Here is a 27,616-nt window from a genome sequence, read left to right on the forward strand (position 1 = left end):
AAAATGGATAAAATCTTGTTGTGGAGTCTCCTGTTGATTTTTTCTGGAAGTCAAGCCTCAAGAACCTTGGCTCAAAAAAATACTGAATTTGCAGTGGATCTTTATCAAGTTATTTGCTTATCTCACAAGAACAACATTGTATTTTCCCCGCTTGGAACAACTTTGGCTCTTGGAATGGTACAACTGGGAGCAAAAGGCAAAGCACTTCAGCAAATAAGACGAACTTTAAAGCTGCAGGAAACCCCAACTGGTGAGAATCATACACTTGATTATTTATAGTTGACAAGATATGATCAAGTTTATTTTTTAAGTATTAGACAGTCAGGTCATAGAACTTGAACAAGTGAAAAATATCAGAAAATACAAAATTTTAATAAAATAGAGAATTGTAAATGTAATTTTCATTCACCTATAACTGTTTCCCAATGAAAATGTTTAAAATAATTTATTAAGAAATTAACATTTATAGAGATATCAATTTTTGTATGTGTTTGTGTTTTCTTCTGATGTGTTTATTTTGGTCAGTTTAAGTTGAGCTTATGCTGTGTGTGTATATATGCATGTGTAATAATAGACATAATAATAATATTACTTCATCTCTTTTTGTTGTTGTTGCTGTCCTGGGGATTGAACCCAGGACCTTACTCATTTTAAGCCAGTATTCTACTACTGAGCTATATCCCTAACCCTTTTTTCATTCAAAAATGCTGAAATCATTTTTCCATATCACGCTACTGAATCAAAATACAATTTTAAATTGTTGCACTTTATTTCCTCTTATGAAAATTCCATTTACTCAAGCCTTCTTCAGTAGGTTGTTTCCCATACTTTCTTCTAAAAAATGTACTTTCACCCATGGGGAAACCAAGAAAATCATTAATTTATGTATTTAAGAGCTTATTCAATAATTTTAGAAGAAAATTTGAAAAAGCATTTAAATAATCAATCAGAGGTTTTTTACTTCAAGTGGTGGTTGCTTGAAGTCCCACAAGGCTTATGCCGGAGACTATTTTCTTTTGACATCCTGTTTGAAACATCTCCCTGGCCATGCTCACAATTTCCATAGTGGTTTGCATTTTAAACATTGACATCACTATTAGATAATGTGGCCCCAACATTAGAGAAGACATCTGGATTTTTAATTTGGAAATTTAGTCACTATGACTAATTTCAGCCTTATCACAGAGTAGCTATATTTAGGAATTTATTTTTTCTGAAAATACTATTTACAAGGTTTTAATTGCTTCATTTCAAATAAAGCCAATTTTATACAGAAAAGAAGTTGGTGATAAGCTAATTGCAAGAGTTTTCCTTTGTGAATAATGTGTAATGAAGCCACTGTATTCCAGACTTAGTCTTGATTAATTTCAGCAAATCCCATTACACCATTCCCAGAAACATTTAAATCACATGATACTGCTTTGAAAAGTAATAGAATGTTTATGAAGATATGTAAAGTTGATTCCACGATAAGGTAGTAAGATTAGAGCCTCCAAAATCTAAATTCATTGAATTGCAGGCATCTTAGTCTTAAGAACTATGGCTCTGAACATAATAATCATCATAATAATCATGCACCATCAAACACACATATAGTGTATCAGCCACTGTTTTCTGTGCTTGGTATATAGTATCTCATTTGATATTTATAATTACTCTATATGGTAAATGTAACTTTGCCATACAGATGACAAAAATGAGGCAAAAAAAAAAAAAAGTTAACTAATTTGGCCAGGACTAATTCCAAAAATGATTCAGTGAGGCTTAGAGATAGTAAGTATAATTATGACATTTTAAATATTTTCTGTGCAAGAATACATATGGACAATTAAACATTAACACTTTAATACATTTGACAACATCTACCAGAACGGTTCATTGTGCCTTTTTAAGTGATGGGCATGACACAGAGCAAGGGAAAAGCACCAGAGGTAAAGAAACCCAGTCAAAAGTGGAGAAAATGTGAGAAATAAAATTCAGAAAATAAAAAAGAGGAAAATGAAGAAATAAGAGAAAGAGGAACAGGAAATGGAATAGAGTGAGGGATTGATAAGGAGTTAGAGAAAAGGCCCAGGCAATCCAAAAAAAAAAAAAGAGCAGAAAGGCTTTAGTGTGGAACAAAGGGCAAACAGATCCAAAGACAGTGCCTGACACAGCCATACTGAAACCAAGGGTGAAAATAAAAATCAGAAATACCAATCCTTTTTTTATTGAAAGATCTTATATTTAGTTCATCAAAATTTTTGCAGTAATTTTAATTTTGGCATTAATTTTGCATTGAGGCATACTTCTTGATTATTGAGTTTTTTGGCATCTCTTTAAATTTTATGCCTGAAGACGAGCATCTCCTTGACTCACGTTAGTCCTGGCCTTACCTTTAGTCCTCCTCTTGTTTAAAAAGATACTTTCGCTTGAATCAGTCTTGATCTTGCTTTTCCTGACAATCTGTGGGGCCTGCCCTACCCTTCCATGTTGACACTTGCTTGTTCTACAGGGCATACAACTGGGGGGTCTATTGGGGCTCTTCATGTGCTCAGTTCTCCTTTCTCCCCCTGTCAAAACACCTGGTTAGAATTTACTTTGTCCATTTTGCTGAACATTTGATAATGCTCCATTTTGTTTTGTTTCTGCTGACTGATCAGAGGCTGAATTGAAAGTGGTTCTTTATTCTAAGAGGGTTATGAAAAGAGAGGTTAGGCTGGGTATGTAGCTCAATGGTAGACAGTGAGGCCCTGGGTTCAGTCCCCAGCACTAAGGGAGAAGAGAGAGAGAGAGAGAGAGAGAGAGAGAGAGAGAGAGAGAGAGAGAGACTGACTAAGCATGAATTCCAATCCTAGTTCTGCAATTAAGTGACCTTGTGTTTTGGCATAAATCATGTCACCTCTCAAGTTTCTTCCTCTTTCTGGAGCTGGTTTCTTACTGTAGAAAGGAGGGTCAGATTAAGTAATTTATATGGAACTTTCTGCTGAGATAATCTATACTTCTATGACTACTGTATTTTCATTTTTGGAGAATTGGTTATTGAACTCTTACTAGCAGAAGAGAACAGGTACTAAAATTTTAGAACATTATCTGGAGGTTTGGTACAATCACCCCCAGAGTCACATTCACCCCATGGTCTGTGGATTCTCTATAGCTCTATTTTAGGAAATGAAATCAACTTATTCTCATTGCTTATTAGGAGTCATGCATATGCATTCTTTTCGATCTGTGCTAAATGAGATCATTAATCTATAAATTAAATCAAACTTATAAAGCAGATAACTTTATATTCTCTTCCAAATTTGTGCTACTTGGTGACATTTTTTCATTGATTTCTGAGTCCAGTGATTTATCAAAGGGCAGCTGTTTGTCACACAGTCTTAGACCTTAAGTACATGACATAAATCTGTTTGCTCTGACAAATGAGTTAGAACTATTTTTTCTTCTCTTTCCTTTTTTGCCATTCCTTAAAGATGCTCATAAATTCCAAATTCCTGAAAATTAGTTTCAAATTCTGTCACTTCATTTCTGACTTGAAAATTGGTTTCAAATTCTATTGCCTCTCTCCTGACCTTAATTAATTATTTTGGAGAAGCTCTGGTATCTTAAGAAATCTCTGAAGCTTCCCAGCTGTTGAGATATTTTTTCAAGCTTCAAAGAGCAATGAATGATTGCGTCTGGAATCATTGTATACACAAGTGAAATAGATTAACTGTCTTCCTTTCCTTATGTAAAGAATTCCAGGGTTGTACAGAGTTACTGAAACTCAGATCTAGTTATACAGAAGCTAATTCTTTTATTTAGAATCTTTTATGTCTTTATGTCCTAGTAAGTGGAGGATTCTAGTTTGAAATATAATGCAATATACCTGGCCGAGGCTCCGGTAAGGGTGTTGTACTTGTGTCAGAACACCAAGCCAAGGAGGCAGATAGGAACTGAAATGTAACCAACACAGCTGGTCCAGGTGTAAGGCCACAGAGCTGCAGCTCCCCAGTGACAGGGATATTATTATTTGCAAAAAGACACCTTGTGAGCTTCTAGCCTTCTGATAAAGTGTGTGTTTACACAAACACACACATAGATACATCCCTTATTTTCATTATATACTTATTAGCATGTTTCTTGCAGTAAAAGTTTTTAAACTATTTATTTGGCATCTTTTAATGATGAATACTTATTTTCTCCAATAGAAATGAATTGAATACAATCAACTTTAAGTTATACAAGTATTATTTTCAATATTTAATTGGAAATCAAATGAAGACCCTCAAAGAACCTATTGTTTGAAAGAATTCATGATTTATGATTGAGCTCTGGGATTAAGCCAGAAGGAAATAAAACTTATTTTTACCATTTGGTAATGAAAAAAAAAAGCTATTGAAGAAAGTATCAGAAGAGATGCTTTTCATAGAAATCTACAGCTTACTATATATATTGTGTTAATCAAAATTTTGACAGCACTGTGGTCAGAGAATGCATCAATAAATAGTAGATCCATGAAGATTCCTTTAATTGACTCATTTATCTAGTGGCCATTGTTAGAATAGTTAAAGATGTTTATTGTTCATGTAGATAAACAAAATATGAACCTGAAGAAACAGGCAATTCTGATTCTCATCCATCTCTAGAGATGATCATAGTGTTTACCTTGCACATTTCAAAACCTGGACAAGCACAGTTACTCAAAAGAGAGCGGTTCTTTCACTGAAATGAAAGTAATATTGAAAAGGATTGCTCATAGCTGCCATACCCCATCAACATCCATTAGCATTCCCCTTCCATAAGTATTGGGTATTCATCTTAAGGAATGATCAAGATTCTACATATGAATTTCCAACAACTAAAAATGAGCTAAATGTCTCTATAAAGAGGGATTTTCCTTCAGGCTGTACAAATGCATAGTTTCATGTTTGTCAGATTTTGAATTGACATGGGTATTATTTTTCCTATATAAAAGTTGATTTCTCTAAAAAATAATGCTTGAGATAAATATTTGAAATATTTATACTAACTTCAGATCATTAGTTATACCTAAGGGTGCAAAAAAAATGGTGATATGAATCAAAATGCTTAGATAACAAAACTGGAATGCCGTTGTTTTATGTTGTTCGATATGTCAGTATACGCTATAATTATTTTTTAGGAGAAGAATTTTCTGTGTTGAAGTCATTTTTCTCTGCCATCTCAGAGAAAAAACAAGAATTTACATTTAATCTTGCCAATGCCCTCTACCTTCAAGAAGGATTCACTGTGAAGGAACAGTATCTCCATGGCAACAAGGAGTTTTTTCAGAGTGCTATAAAACTGGTGGATTTTCAGAATGCAAAGGCTTGTGCAGAGACAATAAGTACCTGGGTAGAAAGCATAACAGATGGTAAAGTTTTTTATTTTCATAAAGCCATTATTTGCCATTGTATTCATAGTTTTTAATATCTTAGAGTAAAAGATAATGAATGTATATTTAACTCTTCCACTTTTTTGGATCAGAAGGATCAAATCTCCTATTTCACCATTATTTAAATTAATATTAAATTTTAAAGCCAAGAGAAATTATAAGCTGCTTTGTAAAAAGATGCTAATAGTTTTATTATTTTTTGAAAGATACCTATTTACACAATTCTTAATTGAAGAATTTTAAAAATAATTAATTTTAAAAATAATGTCTAAGCATTGATTTTTCAAGTATTGAAGCAGGAAGATCTTTGGCCAGATAGAAGTTAAAGCTGTCAATCCCAAATGGATTTTTTCCCACATGCACTGTAAATAATTAACACAGTTTAGTTGATCGTGTTAATGTTTAATAATAAATGTTAATAGTTCTACTAAAAACATGTATTTAAATTAAAGATTAGACTACCATGTACATGACTAGCAAAGCCTAAATAGGATGTAGTAAGCTTAAAGTCAGATAGATATGTGTTCAAAGGAACACAGGAATATTTTAGGAAGTTATAAGCTATGTCCACTTTAAAATGGAGATACTATAAAACATTTCAGGATTATTGGAAGTTTTGATAATAATGTTTGTGAAGTAACAAGCACATAGTAGGCCCTTAATTAACAGTAGTTTGTTTCTTTAATTATTCATTAAACTACAAAACTTGTGATAGTATTAGATGCTCTATAATCTTTATAGGTAGCCTCATGGGGGGAATCATAGTTTAAAAATCTGAGTTGCCTGTGGTGAACAGTGTCCCACACGGATACAGATCAGGAAGTCTCTAGATGGCTTCATGACATCCAACAGTGGTTATTTATTATAACTTAGAAATACTTACTATATATAGAAATAGGAGACGGGTTGTTTAGAAAAATTACATTAGCATTCTCCACTTTTGTCCTGTTCCAATGGTACACACAAGTGTGGCAAGTTTGAGTGTACCATTAACCTATTAAATATGATCAACCTGCTGGAGAACCTTAAAATAAAATCTGAATAATAACCAATGAATATTAAGGAAGAAATATTTTGTTTTTGTTCTTTTTGTCTGAAAGACAAATGATAAAAATAATCTCACTGAAAAGAATCCATTTATGTCTGAGTTTGCCTAATACCAGCACATAGTTCCTATTTCGTAGTGGAATCCATTTGCATCTGTTTCTTAGTGAAATAGTTGATAGCATCTCTCTTTATTCTCAAAATTGCTAAGGTTACATTGTAAGACAAGTGTCCAAAAGATCTCTGCATGAGACATTTTTGCTTTAATCCTCTTTAAAGCAGTTCCACTTAATCATTATTGAATATTTCTTCCTACTTCTTTCTCTACCCCTTCATAGGAAAAATTAAAAACATGTTTTCAGGGGAAGAATTTGGCCCTCTGACTCGGCTTGTCTTGGTGAATGCTATCTATTTCAAAGGGGATTGGAAGCAGCAATTTAGAAAAGAGGACACGCAGCTGATGAATTTTACTAAGAAAGATGGTTCAGCTGTCAAAATTCCAATGATGAAGGCTCTTCTGAAAACAAAATATGGTAATAGGAGAAACCCTACTTCTTAAAGCATGGCTTTGGTAATTGCCAAGTACATTTAATAATTTATTTCCTTGGTTCCAGGTTATTTTTCTGAATCCTCCATGAAATACCAGGTTTTGGAATTGCCTTATAAGAATGACCACTTTAGTTTAATCATCATACTTCCTGCAAAAGAGGTGAACATAGCAAAAGTAGAAAAATTAATTACTGCTCCTCAGATCCTGAAATGGTTCTCTGAGATGCAGGAAGAAGAAGTGGAAATAAGCCTCCCTAGGTTGGTCATTTCCTTTTATTATCCTAGTTCCTATGTTTCTGCTTATGGAGATATTTGAAGAGCCAGCTGAAAGATAGCAAATGCCTGAGAAGGCTATTGCCATAAATAAAAAGGAAAACGTATTTAAGAATGTTACACAGAAAGGATGCAAAGGCCAGTCTTTACCCTGCCAATGTAGTTTCTATGTGAGAACTGAATTTCAGTGTTTTAATTCTCTGTGAAAAAGATGAAGCATTACCTGTAATTCCAGTGGCTCAGGAGGTGGAGGCAGGAGGATCATGAGTTCAAAGCCAGCCCCAGCAATTTAGCAAGATGCTAAGAAACTCAATGAGACCCTGTCTCTAAATAAAAATACAAAATAGGACTGGGGACTCAGTGGTCAAGTGCCTTTGAGTTCAATCCCCCATACCCCACAAAAAAAGATGAAGAATTACATTGTAAATTTAGAATTCAGTGATTTAAAAGAATTATCGTCTTTTTATTTTACAAATTTGTCCTTCTCTAATACGTTTTTCATTAGAATTTAAAATACTTTTTGTTCAGAGAAAACAAATTCTGTAGTAATTTATGATAGTGTATTCACCATTAAAAATGTGCTAAATCACCTTTGACAAAAGAGTGCTCCAATAGTTACTGAATTATAAATAGAATCTTACAGTCAATTTTGCATAGTTAATACAACCTGGAAATTGCAAAGGATGGTCCTAGGAAGCAATGATTATAAACATTGATATCATACTTCTAAGGGACAGAACTGACTACAGAGTGAAAGCTGTGTCCAAATAACCCCAATCCACACTCCATCTGAACTTGTAAGAAGAGAGACGTTTAACAGATTATATGCTCTTCTTTGATTTCTAAATTTCTCTGTAAGCCCCACAACTCTTAGATAGTTTCTGCATCTGTGTCAGTCATTCCCAATGTCAAAAAGGCTGAAACTATGTACTTCTTGTTTATCTCTGGAGACTTCACTAATGCCCACGCCACACCAGCATGTTCTCTCTTCATCTGCTACTCTCGGTCGGTTTCTCTGACTCTCAGCATATGTCTCAACCTCATACTTTTTAAAGAAAATCTATCACCAAACAATTTATGTGAATCTTTATTAATCTTCTTTTTACCTACCTTCCTTGGTACTCTGGAGAAAGAAGTATCTGATGCTTTACTCTCCCTGTGGGCTCTTGATTATCCTTTTATTAATGATCCTTTTATTTTTATTTGTTGTGGTGCTGGGAACTGAAATCAGTGTCTTGCCTTACTCATGCTAGGCAAGCCCTCTATCGCTGAGCTACACTCACAACCTTATTAATCACCTTTAAAAAAAAATCTTTCTTCCTTTATTCCTTATACCACTAATCACTTTCTCTCTCTTCTGCTCCCTGACTTATTTTTTCCTGTACTGTTCTCAAATAAAAAATGTTTACCAGAGACTTATCTTCAGAATTTCCTCTTCTTATTCCTCTGAGAAATATTATTTTCCCCTGTAATTCATGTCTCTGGAAGTCTGAATCACGAACTCCAACCTGTCTTCCAATTTGCTACCATCTGTAATCTTACCTGAATGTTATCCAATCTTTTAAAGAATATATATTATTTATATTTTAGCTCAAAGAATATATATTATTTATATTTTAGCTCCTATTTAGTTTACTGTATGCCAAACTGGGGATACAATGGCTTATGTGACAGATAGTTTACCTTCTAATAATTGAAATAATAATTTTTGAAATTAAATTGTTTAACTCCAAAGTTACTTTTTCTTTTCCCTTCTTTTTTTCCCCCCTTCATTGGAAAGATCACTGTCTTGGAGTCAAAAAAATACTGAAATTTAAAACTCTCTATACTATGTAGTACTAGTGTGGTCTTAGGAGAGTCACTGGATTATTCTGAATTGCAGTTTTTATCAATATAAAATGTATATAATTATGCTTATAACCAAGGTATCCCCTATTTCTTGATTCTAAGTAACAAATTCTTTAATTATGCAAGAACCCCAAACATAATTGACTATAGGAAATAGGATTTGAACACAGATCCACATAGAAGAAAGGTGATGTGTAGAGAAAGGGAGTTGATGTCCATCTATAAGCCAGGAAGAGAGGCAGAAAATAAAATATTCCCTCACATCCTTCCAAAGAAAACAAAACTACTGACCTTGATTTTGGACTTCAGGCCTCCATACCTATGTGACAAAACATATAAGCAGCCAATTTGTGGTAATTCATTAGCAAACTAATACAAGTAAGAAAACATCAGCGTTTAACCAAAGTTTATTGGAAGTGTGGTGATAAAGCTGGGTACGTGCCATGATTATTCTCCTGGTGTAGACACTTTTTGTACCAAGTTCCCTGTCTTTTGATATTTATAGCATGACATTGTCATGGCACCAGGGCCTTCCCTCACCCAAGAGTACTCTTCATCATCTTCCATCAGAATCTTCCTCCAGAATCTTCCTCCAGGACTCTACATCCAGAGTCCTCCAATTCTTCCCAGCATAGGAAGAAAAAACCCAGATTTCCTTCTACCGACTGGTCCAGGGTCAACTTTCCAGGTACGGAAGGAATCTATAGCAGTAGATTTCAACACTTACTGAAAATGAAATCTTCATATCATACAGAATAGATTACACCCTCATCATCTCAAATATCTCTATCTCACTGATATTGTTTGCATAATAAAAAGCCAATATATTGATTTCCCACACAAATAAACAATTTACATTAAAAGGTGAATTGAAATCCTCATTTATGTAGAAACAGAAACAGTAGTTGGCAGTAGTACACCATTTTTCCATATAAATTCCAGCCATCAAAGATTTTAAAAACTTGGTGATGGTTTCACTTACAGTATCTCATCACATCTATTCATAGCATAAAGTTTGGCAAATGGAAGATACTAAATAAATGATGTCTTTTTTTTTCTTTGTTAAGATGACTGCCCAGCCAGTATCAAATGAGAAACATCATCTTCTCTGATTTCTCAGTCTTTTTCAACTTTTTTTTCTCTGTCACCATGGTCCTTCTGCATGGTGTCTGACCAGCGAATTTCCAATTATCCTTCAAGGTCCCCCTCTTGAATTACCTCTTCCATTAAGATTTCTCCAAACATGTCGAGTTAAAAGAACCATTACTTATCTTCATTTTCAGAACACTTTGTGGAAACTTACATCAAAACACCTATTATATTACATTTTAATTTCTTGCTTACATTCTTGTCTACCCTGTTAAGATGTAAGTTCTTGAACAGAGGGTTATGTATATGTTGGTTTCTGTAGCCCCTAGCACATTTCACACTATATAATATTTGTTAAATTAGTACTATTGAGTTAAATTATATAAATATTTTCACAGAAAAAGATTCTGTTTTATGTCTCTTTATCTAATCTTAAATATCTCAAGCAGAATTAAACTTTCCAATTTTGTTTTAATAACTTTCTTATGAGGATCCTGGTGAAGTTGATCCTCTTTCCCATATGTTCAGCATAATGAAGAAATGGAAATCAGCCATTTATTTGGAAACATCTTCTAGAGAAGAAAAAAATTAGATTTTTTTAATTCAAAAGATTAAAATTTTGTCAATGATTTAATTGCATTAATACATTTAAAATTATTAACTTTACATTAAAAGAATGTTTTCTAATTTCTTAAAAGAATGATTTTCTCACATGTTAAATTAATTAACAATTTTAGTCCATCAGAACATATTTGTTGGATTGTTTCCTGAACATAAAAATCAAGGATTGAAAAGTAAAAAATATATATTTTCCCAAAATGAACAATTTCTTCACAAATTGAAAAATTCCCATTTTAAAACATGTATTCAGCACAAAAAAAATTAGAAGGGCTCAATAAATATTTTGTGTGGACTGACAAATTATATTTTATCACTCAGTGCTGTGATTCTTTTTTACCTGAATGAATACATACTGGTTATCAAATAGATGAGTGAAGATTTTGGTAACGTGGGAACGGTTTAAGTGACTGTTTTAGTTTCCTAGAACTACTGTAACAAAATGACAAAAGAGTCTAGGTGACTTGATCCAATAGTAATTCATTCTCTCTCAGTTCTGGTTTAAAAGTCCAAAGCCAAGGTGTCACAAGCCCACTGTCTCTCTGATACTGCATTGAACACTTCCCTGTCCCTTTCTAGCTTCTGGTAGCAGCCAGCAATCCCTTGGTGTTCCTCTGTTCACAAATGCACCACCCCAGTCTTTGCCTCTGTTGTGAGGTAGCCATCTATTCTCACATGACATTCTCAGATTTCTGTCTCTCTCTTTCTCTCTTTGGTACCGGGGATTGAGCCCAGGGGCATTTAGCCACAGTGCTACATCTTCAGCCCTTTTTACTTTATTTTTAAAATTTTGAGACAGGCCTTTGCTAGGTTACTTAGAGCCTAGCTAAATTGCTGAGGCTGGCTTCGAACTTGTGATCCTCCTGCCTCAGCCTCCTGAGCCACTGGGATTATAGGCGTTTGCCACTGTGCCCACCTCAAATTTTTTAAGGACACCAGTCATAAAGGATTAAGGACCCAACCTACTGCAGTATGACTTCAACCTAATTAATTATTTCTATAAGGAACCTATTTCCAAATAAAGTCATAATTACAGCTGGGGTTTAGAACTTCAACGCATGGATTTGGGGAAAATGTGTGTGTGGGGGATGGCGGGGGGGACACAATTCAACCCATTACACCAGCTGTACTAAATTTTATGTTGTAAAACAAAATGCCTTTTCAAGAAAAAATTTCATAAAAACTAAAGACAGAAATATTAATTGTGCACCTATATCAAAGCTACAGCAGGAAGAAACATGTGACTCTTTAGATGATAGTCACTGAGAAACACTCCTCCTTCCCCTCTTTGATATATAACTAGATAGAATTGAGGCCAATAAGACAGACTATAGTCTAAAAATACTAGGGTGCTAACTGGTTTTTATTGTCTCTAGCAGTCTAGAAATCTAATTTTAGAATTGTCCCCCAGTTGGATGTTAGCTAAAATAATTCTATTACTTTGCCTAGCTGTAATATGAAGTCTTATACATATCTTAGAGGTTAAAATTTCTTAATTTGGAGAGTCTAACATACACTTGCAGTATGTTAGATTCCTCTGTATGAAAAACATTCTGATAATATGCTTTTATGATTATGTGTATGGGCAAAGGTGATCATTTAATACATGAAAATCAGGTAAAAAAACAAGTAACTTTCATCTACAGAGCACTTATAACTTTATAAAAGATTTAGCTTTTGTAGTTTAATATTAAATGCTATGGTTCTATTGTCTGACTTGGTTATGTCTCATCTGTGAAACAGATAAGAAAATGGAGACACTTGAAAGTAGTAAGTTGGTTGCATTCAACCACTGTTGGGTGAGACAGGATTGACTCCCATGTCTTTGGCACACAGCCTTATAGCCTGAGTTGATTATTTTTTAGAAAATTTATTTCCTGTTAACACAGATTGATTGGGACCTTACTGTGGGCAAAATGTGGGACAGATGTAACGTGATAGATATGCTCCTGCGTTATAGGACCATTACTACATAAGTGGAGCAGGGTAAGATTTCCACAAGGAACTTATGAAGACTAAATCAGTGTACAATAAGTACTAAAACAATAGTATACACAGTGAGCCCTGTGTTAGTCATAGGAGGAGGTGGGAGCACCAGCGATGCTGACTATAAACAAAGTTCCCTAGAAGAAAGACTTCAGAGCTTCACTGTAAAAGAACCAAAAGGGAGAAGTCTCATATACCACGGCGAATTCTTGCAATTATCCAGGTCAGTCGAATGATTAAGATGGTCTTTTAGAAAGAAATATTTGGTAATCGCAATGTCTTTTACATACTGATAACTTGTCGAAAATTCACACTCCCCCGCCATCCCATCCCCACTGTACCCATTTTTTTCCTGGATAGCTTCTATTTTTCTTTATGACCAACTTTGGCTTTTAGACAGCATTTATGATCTCTCTATGCCAGATCCATAAACATTTTCCTTTCTCCCTCCTGGGAAAAGTTATTTTAAGATTTTGTGTTTATTTCTTCAAGGTCGTTGTGCTAACGCTGTTTTCTTGTTTTCCCATTGGCCTGTAAACCTCTTGAGGATTTATGCATGTTTCTTCTCTATGATCCCAGCACAAAGCAAGAGTTTGAAAAATGGTAGTTGTTCAATCAATGTTTGTTGCTTCAAACTAGAAGTAGTGATGTTCTGAATGTGGAAAAGAGGGACAGACTGAAATCCCAAAGATCATTTAAGAAAACACTGCAAAGATTCAGGCATTAAGTAATGAGTGCTTAAAGGGAACAGCTTTACCTGGGGGAGTAACTGGTGAAACAGAAAAACATTAATGGAATGTGTGACTAGATACGGGCTGTGAAAGAATAGATTGGTTTGAGGGTCTAAGCTTGATTTGCTAAGAAAATGAAAGAGCTATGATTTCTCATTCCTTTGTAGCGGTCCTTAACTGGACACCATGGATTTCTGGAGAGTCCTTGAAATCAATAAAATTATTTGCTGATTTATGCACATAAGGTCAAATTTGCATTTTCCTTGGGAGAGGCTTAATAGATGTCATCAAATTTTCAGAGGTCTGGGTCTTTACACTTATTAAGCACTACAGTTCTAGTTAAGAGTAAACATATAAATAACAGGCATAGTTTTATTCTGATGGATACTATTCTTTCTCTGATAGGTAGATATTGAATGATGTGGCTGGCATTTCATAGTATATTTTATAAACCATTAAAACCAAATAATGGAAAATAGAATATATTGAAGACCCAAGAGCTTTGCCACCCTTTAACTATAACTTTAATCTAATTTCTTTATTGATCTAAGATTCTTGTTTTACTGTTTAGGTGGAAGAATGATAATACATGCCTTGTAGGATTGTGGTAAGGATTCCATGAGATCATGTGTATACAATTTTAGTGGTCAATATTAACTCTTTCTATTATTTGTATTATTAATCTCATTGAATTCTGGCATTTGGTGAGCATAGACCTGCCCACCTATCTTTAATCCTTTCAATAAATTTGATAGACATTGAGTTTTATACTCAGGTTATAGGTGAAGTGCACACAGGTGAATGCCTGGCCTAGGTTTACATAGTTAATAAATGGTAGAGAAAAAGTTGCAAGAGGACAGCTAAAAGTCAGAAAAGAGATGTCATGTGAGGCAAGCATGAGGGGTGCCCAGACAAAGCAAGTGGTCAGTGATAGAGCAAGATCAAAGATTTGGAGCAGCTGTACCAGGACTTTTCAAAGGACAGAACATTTGCCCTAGGAACTAAAGTGTCACATTCTTGCTGGACTAGAATCAAGTCCCACGGGGTGGCCAGCCTTCTATCTCTAAGTGGGTGAGTGAGAGTTATGCATGGGTGAGAGGTAGGGAACATGAGAAAAATGAGTTGAAATACAAATATGAATATATCATGATGTATAATGATTGCACAATGCTCAATGACCTACTGAACACTGATAAAAATGGGAATAATAAGAAGGATATATTAAATGTTGTTAAGATATGTTTCATATGTGATAGAAAGTATTTTTAATTCAGCCCATGAGGCTCAAAGGGTATTTCACCCCTACAACCTACACATATGCACATACCCTAAGGAAGTTGGTTGGCAGGGGACCAGAAGCTAGTATGCACCCACATAACAGAGCAGGCCCAGAACTGTCAAGAATTGTGTTGTATTTCTATTCGTTTTATTATTTATTTATTTATTTTTGGTGCTGGGGATTGAACCCAGGGGTGCTTAACCAGTGAGCCACATCCCCAGCTCTTTTATATATTTTATTTAGAGACAGGGTATCACTGAGTTGCTAAGTGCCTCACTATTCTGCTGAGGCTGGCTTTGAACTCTAAATCCTCCTGCCTCAGTATCCTGAGTTGCTGGGATTACAGGAGTGTGCCACTGTACCTGGTTATATCTTTATTCTTGTGGGTGACCCTAAGACCTGGTTTGGGTATAAATCACACCTCTAGCACCCATCTTGACCTTGAGCCTAGAAAACAACTTTCTCCAGCTACTGCTGTCTTCTATTTGATGGTGATGATAATGCTTACATCCCACAAGGTTTGAGAAGATTGAAGATATAACCTATACTAAGTGCCTCACTCAGAGGAGTGCTCCTTTATACCTGACTATTCGTGACTTCAATAATTATGGATAATTTGAAATAGACTGCAAATTATACTTTTATTAAATGGCTGAATGGATTTCCATTGCTATAGGTTTCTTTGGACTATATTATGAGCAGGGCTATTATTTAAATGACTTTCTCATAATTAGACATTATTAGAAGTCATAATAATTCTTGTGGTATTCTTGTCATTATCCTAAAATTGTTGGACTATTACACTAAAAATAGTCAATTTGTAGGTGTATTAGAAAATATACTTTTCACCTTTCAGAAGCCCATACTCCATTTAATTTAAAGAATATGATAATAAAAATAGAAAAAAATCTTAAAACCATCATGTTGCATTTTATCATTCCTAGTAAAAAGTTACAAGGAAGAAGTTGAAAATAGTTCGCATATAAGAAGCTATTTTCATTATAAGTAGATTTTAATATGCATGTTGCACCTGTTCCCTGTTAGCTGGGGTTCTGAATGAGTTAATGTCTCCCAAAAGTATGCATTATTTTACCAGGAAATAATTTAGACCCAGTAAAGTTCTGCCACAGCATGTTCATTGTTTTGAAGAATTATAATTAAGAAGCTTGTTCAGTATTTGCCAATGAAAACAGTGATTAGACTGATTGCCCAAGCTAATTTCTAGCCCCAGAAGTGAGCTTACCTGTTAGATAAGCAAGGATCCTTGAGTAATACTGTCTGCATCCATGCACTGGTGTTTAGGGGCAAATGCCTGTCAGGCATAAGCAAAGATGCCTAGTCAGGAGTTGCTGGAAATTTCACAGATGTAGAAATCATAGATAGTTTCCTGTTTAGTAATGTTACATTTGTCTTTTCATTTATGAACAGTGTTTTCAATCTAATTTTGAAATGCTTTAAGCATTTATGAAATAAAAAGTACTAGCCTCCTTCCCGTTTTATTTACATAAGTTTCAGTGATTGCTGAATTCCATTATGTTGACATGGGTGGTGAAGTTCAGTGCCTGAGAGAATCTTTGAGATTCTCTGGTCATAGGTGAGGAACACAGAGTGAGCCAAATACTGGAGTCCTATTTCCCTGCTATGGAAGTACCACCCCAACCCAAACTTTCTGTAAGTTTTCTTTCCTTTCCTTTGAAAGAACTCTGTTCCTTCTCTGACCCATTTACAGGGTCCATTGGGAAGATATTAGGTGTGTCCATCAACTGAAAAAGCTACATCAACTGTGACAGTGGTGGGATGGTTGACTGGTTACAAGCGCTGTCTGTACTTCAGTAGCCAACAATCTTCCCCATAAACTGTGGACTCCAGTTTTCTGCAAATGGTATCCTGGATGTCTGCCAGGAGCCATCTTTGATGGCTGGAGGGAAAATCTACACTTCTTAGAAAGAAGCTAGCACTGAACATTTAGATAGAATGGTTGTGCTGGGTAATTGTCACTTCAAAAAATGGAGTATTCTATTCATCATTCCTACCAGCCATTTATGTAGGATGCAAGTTATTAACAATCCAGTACTGAATGAATGGTGGAACTGGGGAGAAGGGATGTGAAATGTGAAAAAAATGTAATTGGGAGAATGAAAACAAAAGATTTCACAGTAGAACCTCTTCCAAGTCATCTGTTTTATTAAAAAAGCAGTTTGCTAGAAAAGAGGTACAGTGTTTCAAGATTTTTTATTTTTTTTAAACAGATTTAAAGTGGAACAAACACTAGACTTCAAAGAAGCTTTGTATTCTTTGAACATAACTGAGATATTTAGTGGTGGCTGTGACCTTTCTGGAATAACAGGTAGTATGATGGATAATTTTTCTATTGTCGTGTTAGTTTGTTTTCTTAGTATTAACTAACTGATCTTGGTATTAAGTGACCGATCATAAAATTGAAAGAGCCTTCATTCCCAGCATACATATACACAGTGAATAAATGTTATGGGCATGTTGATCTGTCTGTAAACAAGCACTCTATTTTGCATCTCTGATGTTTTCCTTAATGAAATTCAAAAAAACATTTCACAATATTAGATAAGCATTCTAACCATACTTTCAATAAAACGATGTAGGTAAGTGTATTATGTGGGCTGTTATTTCTGCTGTTTGTATTTCTTAATCAGAATAATGGTAATTACAACTTTGAGTCTCTCATCTAAGCAGAGCTAATAAAACTCTAATAAACTAATTTCCGAATGTTAATTCAGTAATATTAGAGCCCATGGAGTAGACATCCTCAAGCTGCTGGATCAAGAAATTGTAATGCTGCAGCTGGCAGATTTAGCAACAGACTCCTTTGGATTGACAAGAATTGCAGAGGGAGCTTTCATGCTAAATTGCACCTGGGGAATTGTGTGTGGTTAAGGAGCTTGCTTGCACAACAATGCCAGGACAGTGTTTTAATTCTTCTGGGTTTGGTTGCACTCAGGATTTCAAAAGACTAAACAAAAACAAACAAACAATTTTTTTTTCTCTAAAAGAGAAAAAAAAATAGATGAAGAGGGCCAATTTGTCACTAGTTACTCTTTTAAAAATTCTGTCTTATGTGTTATAAAATGACCTTAATGATATAAGCTTGTAAGTCTGGCTTTTGTATCATAGCATGTGGAAATATTATGGAAATGTTTTGTGTTTTCCTATATAAACATCTGGACTTTGGAGAGGTATTCCTTAATCTAGACACTCATCAATTATGTGGGTGGCGGAATGGAGGGAATGAGCTTTCCTGGTGGAGAGGTGAATGGGGTTCACAGGTGACATAGATGTTCATTATCACCCTCACACACGATATAGCCACTTGTTCTCACAGTGCCAGATAGATCTGACTTCTTTGACAGTGTCATCAGCACCAGAAATGAGACAGTCAACATTAAATACTACAATAGGGTGCTGTCTAAATGTGCCCTGGCACACAACCACCTCAACAACCTATAATAAACCAAACACTTTTTAAAATAAATCAAGCACTTTTTCCTCTTAAACTTCTTTTTGGCCTTAGGAAGCTCACTCAATATACTTTAGACTTTCAAATAGCTACTCATTCTGCAAATTCCTGGCAATCTGTGACTTTTATAACATCTCTTTTTACAGGATGATTCAAGAATATACTTCCAAAATTCTTCATAAAAATTTTTGTGCAAGAGAATAACCCTGAACAGAGAAAAATAAATGTTCAGGATTTTCTGCTCTCTTCCTCCTGATTTACCTATTTGAGTTGCTTTAACTACTCTGACTTTGTCTTATTACCTGAAATAGAATAGCTCCAGCCAGTGTTGACACTGCAGCTGGTAGTTAGAAGCATACTACCCTGTTATCCCTACCGATCATTTTCGTCATGAACATCCTCTAAATGAAACTGATGTGGTTCAACACTATGATACGTGACATATACATGAAAGAGGAAAGAGATGCTACCTTATATGCATGCAGTGCACAAGTTTTGAATAAAATACTTTTATAAAGTTAGTTTGGAAACTTTGAGATTCATATAACCCTTCAATTGAATCTCAATTCATTCATTGAGATTCAATAACCCTTCTCCACTCAGGGTTATTCTCTTGCACAAAAATTTTAACTTCTCACTCTACTGGTACTTTTCCTGCCAGTTCTAGTAAAGTACTTAACCTTATTGAATCTCCACTTTCTGATCTAAGTGAAATAATATATCTTAGTGACTTTTGGAGCAATAAATAAGAGCATGTAAGTAAATCATCTACTTCACTTAATGCATAGTAAATGCTCAATAAGTGTTTAAAAAATTAAGTGAAAAAGTGTCATATTAATCTTCATTTTCACATTTTCTATCAAAGCTATCAAAGTTTTCTCTGGTCCTCTTAATTTAACAGTGACATACTTGAAATTTTCATAGAAATTTAAGAGAAATAGTTGACACAAAGGCTTAGAAATCAGTGAGTTTGTGGAGTTCATATTCTTGTCCTAATCTGTCATTTCCACAGTGAGGTGGAATACAAAGTGGTTCAGTCTAAGCAGGAGCCAGTGGGGCTAGCACCATAGCTGAAGTGTATGAAATTCTTTATTCTTCTACCACCTGCTCTTTAGCTCTTGTTGTGGCTCTGAGGTCATTTACTCTGTGCTTTATTTATGATTCTGTCTTATTCCAGGTGATACTGGAAGAAGCTGTTTAGTTTTTTGACCTTGGGAATCCATTCTCCTATGTTTCAGTTGATCCACCCTGACATTGTGGATGTCCCCTTTCCTCCATGTTATAGGTCTCTAACACTAGGCATATTCACATCCTTTGATTAACTTATTTGAGTGGTATTTATTGCAAGCTACTCATGTGCCAGGGGGTTTTCTAGAGCATGTGTCCATTGACCCTCTGAGGAACACTGTGGAATCTACCTAGTTTTCAAAGCAGACTTGACATGCCTTATACTCTCATGGCTTCCCCTCTTCCCACGTCTCAAAGAGACTATTATTTCAGTTTCTTATACCAGATATGCGTCACACATACATGAATGAGTTCCACCAAGGGGAGAAGAGGGACATTATCTCTCGGTTCAAATCCATACCAGAATAAAATATTGTAAGACACTCTCTTGCACTGAAAATTTTAATAGGCTTTAAAGCACAGCTCTGAAGTGATTTTGTAGCAGATGACACAAAAGCTCTTCAGATTTTTATAGCCTCACTGTCTTGAAGGAAAGTAAATTTTGTTTTAAACTCAGATCAAAACTGAATATGGAATTTAAAAGGCAAGGTGGCTTTGAGGTTGAATACATAAGGTGGGCTTCAATTCAAATCTGGAAAACCTCTTTCACTCTGTCTATAGATCCTGGTTAACGGGGCAAAACCCTTTGTCCATTTAAATATTCCACTTGGTGGGATACCTGGTTTGATGCTTATATTCTTCAATCTTTACCTCATATATCAGGGAGAAACCTAAACTCCATCTGTATCATGCCTATAAGAGCTAAACTCAAACCATTTTTATCTCTAGAAAATTGACTGAATAAAGAGGAATTCATTATGTTTGATTTCTGTTCTTTGTTCATTTGAAATAAAATTAATCTGGGACTTAATAGGTAATGACTCTTGATTTTAATCTTTAAATATTTAATGTTTTTCATCAGATTCATCTGAGCTGTATGTTTCTCATGTCATGCAGAAAGTTTTTTTTGAGATAAATGAAGATGGCAGTGAGGCTGCAACATCAACTGGTAGGACGAATGGTCTCTCAGCAAACTGGGATGAAGGATGCTGGTCATTTGGTGGTGCTCTGATCTCTCTTTTCTTTGTATCATACTGCAGGGAACAAAAAAGGACAATTCTTTTATAAGTTGTTCATACATCTGTTCAGTAACAGCGTTATGCAAAAGGGAAGGGATTTGATTAGGACTTGAGGCTCATCTACTGATATTTGTTCATTTGCAAATTATATTACCTGCCAATTAGCAGATACGACTGATGGAGAAAACCTTAGGGCTCACATACAAAGTCATTATTATTTAAGAGTGCTCAGTCTTAAGTGCTTGTGTTTAATTTCATTCTTTTATTACACAAAGTTTGTCTTCATTTTTTTTTTCTAATTTGATTGTTGTTATTATATCCATGGCAGGGACTCTCAAACTTAGCTGAATATTAGAATCATCTGGGAACTGTAAAAAAATAAATCCTATGCCCAGACTACACTTCAAAATAATTGAATCAGTATGTCTGTAGGTAAGATCCAGCTTCTAATATTTTCTTGTTTCCCTAAGTGATTCCATTGTGCATCAAGGTTGAGAACTAGTTCTTTCTCCTTGTGGCTTGTGTGTCTTCCTTTACTGCTACAGATGCAGTGCATAGAATAAGAGCAATGGCATCACACAGGAACCATTGTTAGAAAGGCAGAGTCTTAGGTTTAACTCCAGACCTACTGCATCAGAATCTGAGTTTTCCAAACTCAACATGTAGTCCTGTGTACATTCCAGGTTAAGAATCATTCCTCTATATTTCACTTCCTTGAACAAATGATATTTTGAATAATATTTATACTGAATATAAGTAATACTTGAAAAAAATGGGGAAAACTCTTAAAGTCAATTAAAAATGGGAAAGGAACTGGGCATTTTGGTGCACACTTTAATCTTAGCCACAATGGACACTGAGAGAGGAGGATAGCAAGTTCAAGGCCAACCTTGGCAATTTAGTCAGACCTGTATCAAAATAAAAATTAAAAGGGCTGGGGAATGTAGCTCAGTAGCAGAATACCCCTGGGCTCATTCAACTCCTAGTACTGAAAAAAAAATTATATCCACTTAGTAATTTCTTGATTAAATTGTAATGCTGCTTAGGACCAATGGATTTTGACATCTGGGTGGGACACACTGCATTCTTGCTATTATTTTGTCATCTCCTAAAGGCTTTGCATTGCTGTGCTCAAGAAACTAAGATTGTAGGGGATGAGCTATATCAATCCTTGGAGAGATCAGAAGAATGCATTTGGATGAGGTTGCTGGCCCATGTAAAAAAAAATTCTACAGCTGCTTTTACATAGATCTGGAAAAGTTCTTCTAGGTCATTGTTGGATCCTCTCAAAATATTGGTGAAGACAAAGGTCCAGCAATGTGAAGTGATTTACCTTGGGTCATGCTGTTGATTAACAACAGAGTTTGAACTAAAATCATGATTTTTGGCTTCAAATTCAGAGCTATTTCTCCTAGTTTCCACTGCTTCTCATTGTAAGTCTAGTATTCTTTAGGAGGATGCAGCGAGCATTAAGGGAAGACAATAAGAGCCCTCAGTGATCCTGTTGAATTACACCTCAGCATAGTTGGCCTGAGTTTCCTGACTTTGGAAGAAGGCTTGCTTACAGGCTGCTCAGGAAGCAAAGTCCAGACATTCATTGTAAATGAGAATGGGAGTCAAACTGACTTGACTTCTCTGATTCTTCTCACTAATTCAAACATAAGCCTATATTCACTGGTAATTTAGGCAGTACAGTCCTGATGTTCCAGATAGAAGAATGCCCTTGTTGTTATATTAGTAATGTTATATTTGACTTGTTTTCTGATGCTGGTTATACATGCTAATTTTGTTTTCCTTTGGGTCTGAAAAAAATTATACAAAACCCTTGCAGTATTGGTAAAGAAAGTAACTGATTAAGTGTCGACATATTTAATCTGCAAGAAAAGCCATCCAACCATTTAATTTTTCCCATCCAAAATATTGACAAATGCCATAATGGATCAACATGATACAATTATCATTGTAAATAATTTTTAAGGTAGCAAATCTTTGCTTCTAATATTGTAACAAAAATCTCATGTACATTCACTACATGAATCCTAAAAGCTCTGAGCTCATGGAATAATTTTGAAAGAGTAAGCACAAAATAAATTTGAACTCAGATGTGATTACCACAAGCTTGTAGTATAAAAATGAAGTGCAAACATATCTGGATCAAAATTAAAAATTGAAAATATTGTAAGAATAAATCATATAATGTAAATAAAAAGTGAGCAGAAAATTACTGTTTAAAAGATGACATTTTCTAGCTGCTTCCACCAAATTGAATCTAGTATCTGACTTTCTTCTTCACTGAACATAAATGTGAAGCTAGGATTATTCGATGAATGATCTAATATTTATTCTTCTGCACTTCGGTTTTTAAATTTATTGCAGATTTCCCAGCATTTAGAAAATGGTTATTTTTTCCACATGTTAACTCCTTAACCAAAATGACCTTTCTTGTCTATGAAAAGTGTTTTGGATTTATTTTCTTTCCTGGGCTTTTAAAAGTGAATATCTAAATAACTGCTGTCTCTATTTTGTAGGCATACATACCCCTGTGATCATGAGTCTGACTCCAAATCAATTTATAGCAAATCACCCATTTCTGTTCATTATGAAGAATAACCCAACAGGTATGTTTCTGGAAAATTCTTTGGCGGTACAGCTTAAGTTAATCTGCCAATTGGTGTCTACATATCTGAAATTATTTGTTCTTTCAATAGATGCTGTTAGGTATATATTAGGTACCAGGCATTGTGTTTTTAGGGAGGATGAGGGCCTAAAATAGGGTAATGGTAATCATGGCTTCTACCCTAGTAATTTTATGGCTAAAATGGAATGTAGCCAGTTTATATTCCTATCTCCAAAGTTGACACCATGCTAGTAGGTAAGATAATTGACTAATAATGACATACAGGCTCAGAGAAAGGTATGTTTTGCCTAAGATCATGTAACTAGAAAATGGCAAAGTAGGAACTGAGGTTAGCTCTCTTTCTATGATATCACAATGGAATGGAAATAGATAGTTGTGGAGTTGAGAGAATAAGTGAGGGGTTGAATATAATATTATATTCGATCAATCTGGGCAATTGGTGAAAGATGAGTTGTTTACATACAAAGAACACAAAAAGATTCTGTAGTGGAGTAGATTGGCATTTGGCATACTGTTGACATATGGAAATCCAGATTACCTAAAGAGGTTTTGGCCCTTGCTTTTATGAAAGAGAAAGGCCAGGAATGTGAGTGCAGTGGGAACATGGTCTCTAGGCATGTATATAGGACTCCACAGCAGTCATAATAGCCATGTGAGAGTCATAAACCCCAGGAGAGCAGAAATTATATTTTAATCAGCTCAGGATTTGGCAAAGTGCCTTGCAGAAAAAAATCAGTGTCCCTAGAAGTTGAGAACATGGACTTACTTGGATGTCAAAAATTCCACCTCAATTAACTAGCAGTGGTTATATATGTTGTTTATACTGTCTAAGCTACATTTTCTGAACATAATATCAACACTCATGGAATTAAATATAGGGACACCTGAGGGGCTAGGAATGTAGCTCAGGGGTAGAGGGCTTGTCTGTCATGCAAAAGCCTGTGGGTTTGCTCTCCAACACCAGAAAAACAAACAAACAACAAACAGAAAAAAAAATATGTGAAGACTGTCATACTATGCCTGACACACACTAAATTTTCATAATAAATGAACAATAAATTTAAATAAATGAATTACTGAATGAAGGAAGGAAGGAAAATTGAAAAAGTTTCTCTCTATAAACTGGTTTACAAGCAAAAGAGACATAGTTAATCTCAGAATCTGAATCTATTAGATTAAATAGAGTCAGTGATACTGGTCCACTCAGGGATATATTAATATCTCTTTCTAACTCAATGAAACTAGTGCTGACTGATCCTTTTGAAAGTTGTATCTCAGAGATAATGGAACAGTCTGAGAATTGCTGAGATTGTATTAATACAACTCCGATTCCAGCGGTGGATGTCAGTGTTCAAATACATTCTGAGTATGTCGTTTGATCTATCTATCTTTAACCTTTGGATAACTCTAATTTCTTACACTTACTATGTAATTATTGAGTATAAAGAAGAGAAAGAAATGAAGCTGCATTAAAGCACGTAAATAGTGACATTTAGAATAATTATGTTTGACTCTATTTTCCAAGTTGATGACTTATTATATTCTAAGGCTATGTAATAGCTTTTAGTAAAACAGCACTGAAAGCCCAAAACCCAAAATAATCCACTAATTTATTTATTTGTGATAATGTTTAACTATCAAACCTTAATAACATTTCCACTGTTTTATGATCTTCATTGTAATGAGAGTTTCTAGAGTTACTCCTTTAAAGTATTATTTAAAACAAATGGCCATGCATGTATTAAGAGTTATAAATTGTTGTTATACAAAATGTAGATAGGCTATTATCTTAAAATAATATACACTTAGTGACTTATCTATTTTTTCTCACAAATGAACTCAAGAAACCAGTGAGATTAATGAAGATGGTGATTTAGCATCACTACAGTGGACTACTAAAGGGCTTCAGGCTTTACATAAAATGCATTCAGTTGACTCTTTCTGAAGCGCAAGGATAAATGACTTTAGGAGGTTTAGTGCAACCAATTTTTATCTAGATTTAAATTTTTCTTTTGGCCAAACAGCCCTCTTGTGCAAACTCTATATATTATTTGGAGTTTCCTATCAGGCATGTTGTACATTGCAGTATATTTATGTAAAGCTCTAAGTTAAACTTCCAGGAAAATGAAGAACTTTTTTTTTTTTCTTTTTCTAGGCTATGGAAGTAGGTTTGCTTTATAGACTTTGAGAAAATTGTGAAAGATGTTACATGAAATGTGCCATTTCTGAGAAAGCAGTGAATTATGATTTTGAAATGGAACTTCATACATAATAAAAATTATTGCATTGAGAACTCTTTCAGGCCTTTGGTCAAAGGGAGAGTGGACTGTAGGATATGGAATTTTTTATTCTGATCATTAACTTTGGTTATGCTATGTATTTTAATATTACGAGATAAAAGGTACCCACATTTGACACAGCTGCTGCATAAATATGTTGATTAAAATGTTTTAAATGCTTCCTATTGTAAAAGGAGGCATGGAGAGGAAAAGAAGAAAAAGATAGTGGTTTCTGCTTTGCCCTACCTCCCAAGTCCATTGCTATTATGTCAGGAGACATTTCAGTAATCTCCCCAATTTAGTGGTGACTGGTTTGGTGACTGTGTGAAGATTTGATTCAAAATGTGGCCTCGTTGGCAAAAGAAATGGATTGAGAAGGCTGGGACAAATGGCTGTGTGCAATGCCCTGCACTTCTGAATGTCTAAGTTTTTAAAACTACGGCTTCAATTATACAATCAGTGTCTGTGAAAGTGACTTTAAAGAATTCCCAAACAATTCTGAAAAACACTTCATGCCAAAGCATAATGAAGATACCAGAGTTACTGCTGCTTCCTAGTGTGACTAAATGTATCATTCACCCTGGGAAAAGGGTATGTGTATCTTTATCTCTCTGAAAAATGGGGTATTTACTTTTTTTTTTCCCAGAATAATTTTAAGATTTTTGAGGCAAGGCATGATTGAGTATAATTACTTATAAAAAGAAAAATAATACCTTGGAGATTTTATGTCTATTTCCACATTATTGGCCCTTCTACAAGTATGTCTTTTGACCGAACAGGGAAGAGTTAATTAAATAGGGCTCTCCCACTATAATGTCAAATACATTTGAATATATCATTTTAATTACTTTCAAAGGATGCAAAATCCATTTTATCTTTCTTGAAATTAATCTTTATTACATCCGACTATAAGGAATTTATTTGACATTGACCTCTAGCCACTTTCCTTTCCCCATTTTTTAAAACAAAAGGTGAATAGATTTGATACATCATTTATTTCTACTTTGCCCTCTACTTTTTTGTTCCTTTTCACTTGCAAACATAGAATGTCTGGAAACAGGTGTTTGCATTTATGCTCTATACTATATCATCTTTGTGAGGGTTTGAAAGTAGTTGCGATATGAAAATATTGTCTTTAGCAGGAAAGTAAGCTTTGATTCAGAGCTGAAGGGGGAGAACTGGTGAGATGCACTTTTAACCCTGAGGCTTACATTACGTGCATGAGAGATGACTGCTGATGCCTGCGATTTGAAACTCCACTGTGCTCATCACCATTTTATTATGCTATGTTTGCCTGACTGGGTCTCTATATTTAGAAGAGCACTTCTCTCTCACTTTATTTTTGCTTTCCTACATGAAAACCAGTGCTAATGCCATTTCCATGATGAGATGTGGTGGAAGTTAATTTTCTTCATAAATTACCAGAAAATGATTAATAATGATCTAGTTATGTATTTTAGACAAAGAAGAGGGTTCGTTATTAGACATTGCCTATAGAGAAAAAGACTAAATGATTCTTAAAATATTAAAAAATATTTTTCTTCAGAAATACCTAAAGTGTGTGTGTGTATTTTTTTTTCTTTTCCTAGAATCAATTTTGTTTATGGGAAGGGTGACAAATCCTGACACCCAAAACGTGAAGAGAAGAGACTTAGATTCATTGTAAATGAGAAGCACAGCCTCAGAATACAAGAGTGTTCCTGGAAAAGAGTTGATTTGCAAAATATCATCAATTTGAAAATATCTTCTTGGTATCATTTTTTCTGTTTAAAGTTATGCCTGTATTAACCTGTATTAGTATAGCCCTGTATTAATGAATAAGTGAATTCAGATATGTGTTTGTTTCTTTTTTTTCCCCCGTAGGTTTTATAAAACCTATATGAATCAAAAGCAGAGAGCTTACATAAAAGATAACTGTTAATGCTAGAACAATCCTAAAATCACTTAAATATCAAAGTCCTGTGTTGAATACCAAATTCCCCACATTCCTAGAAGACTGGTCTATCACATCCCCAAACATTATCCAGCCCAAGGGGAGGTAAAAATCAAGGAAGCCTGGGCATGGTGTATGCCTGAGATGCAGCTTAGGACACTAAGGCTCAGTATCTA

General features: G+C 34.7%; 1 protein-coding gene across 1 annotated transcript; it reads left to right on the forward strand.

Moving 5' to 3' along the window:
- Serpini2 (serpin family I member 2) lies at positions 1-27,173 on the forward strand. The gene is made up of 8 exons (XM_076868840.1): positions 1-250; positions 5,126-5,356; positions 6,760-6,954; positions 7,036-7,228; positions 17,044-17,141; positions 20,434-20,520; positions 23,119-23,208; positions 27,097-27,173. Exons 1-8 carry the CDS (start codon positions 4-6, stop codon positions 27,171-27,173), a joined length of 1,218 nt encoding a protein of 405 aa, XP_076724955.1. The 5' UTR covers positions 1-3.
- The last annotated feature ends 443 nt before the right edge of the window (positions 27,174-27,616 follow it).

Source organism: Callospermophilus lateralis, chromosome 10, assembly GCF_048772815.1.
Source record: "Callospermophilus lateralis isolate mCalLat2 chromosome 10, mCalLat2.hap1, whole genome shotgun sequence".
Classification (NCBI taxonomy): Eukaryota; Metazoa; Chordata; class Mammalia; order Rodentia; family Sciuridae; genus Callospermophilus; species Callospermophilus lateralis.

Coding starts and splice junctions, on each gene's coding strand:
- Serpini2 (XM_076868840.1), top strand. CDS start 4: ATGGATAAAATCTTGTTGTGGAGTCTCCTGTTGATTTTTTCTGGAAGT. Junction 7,229..17,043: donor GTGGAAATAAGCCTCCCTAG/GTTGGTCATTTC, acceptor TTTTTTAAACAG/ATTTAAAGTGGAACAAACAC. Junction 20,521..23,118: donor TGAGGCTGCAACATCAACTG/GTAGGACGAATG, acceptor TCTATTTTGTAG/GCATACATACCCCTGTGATC.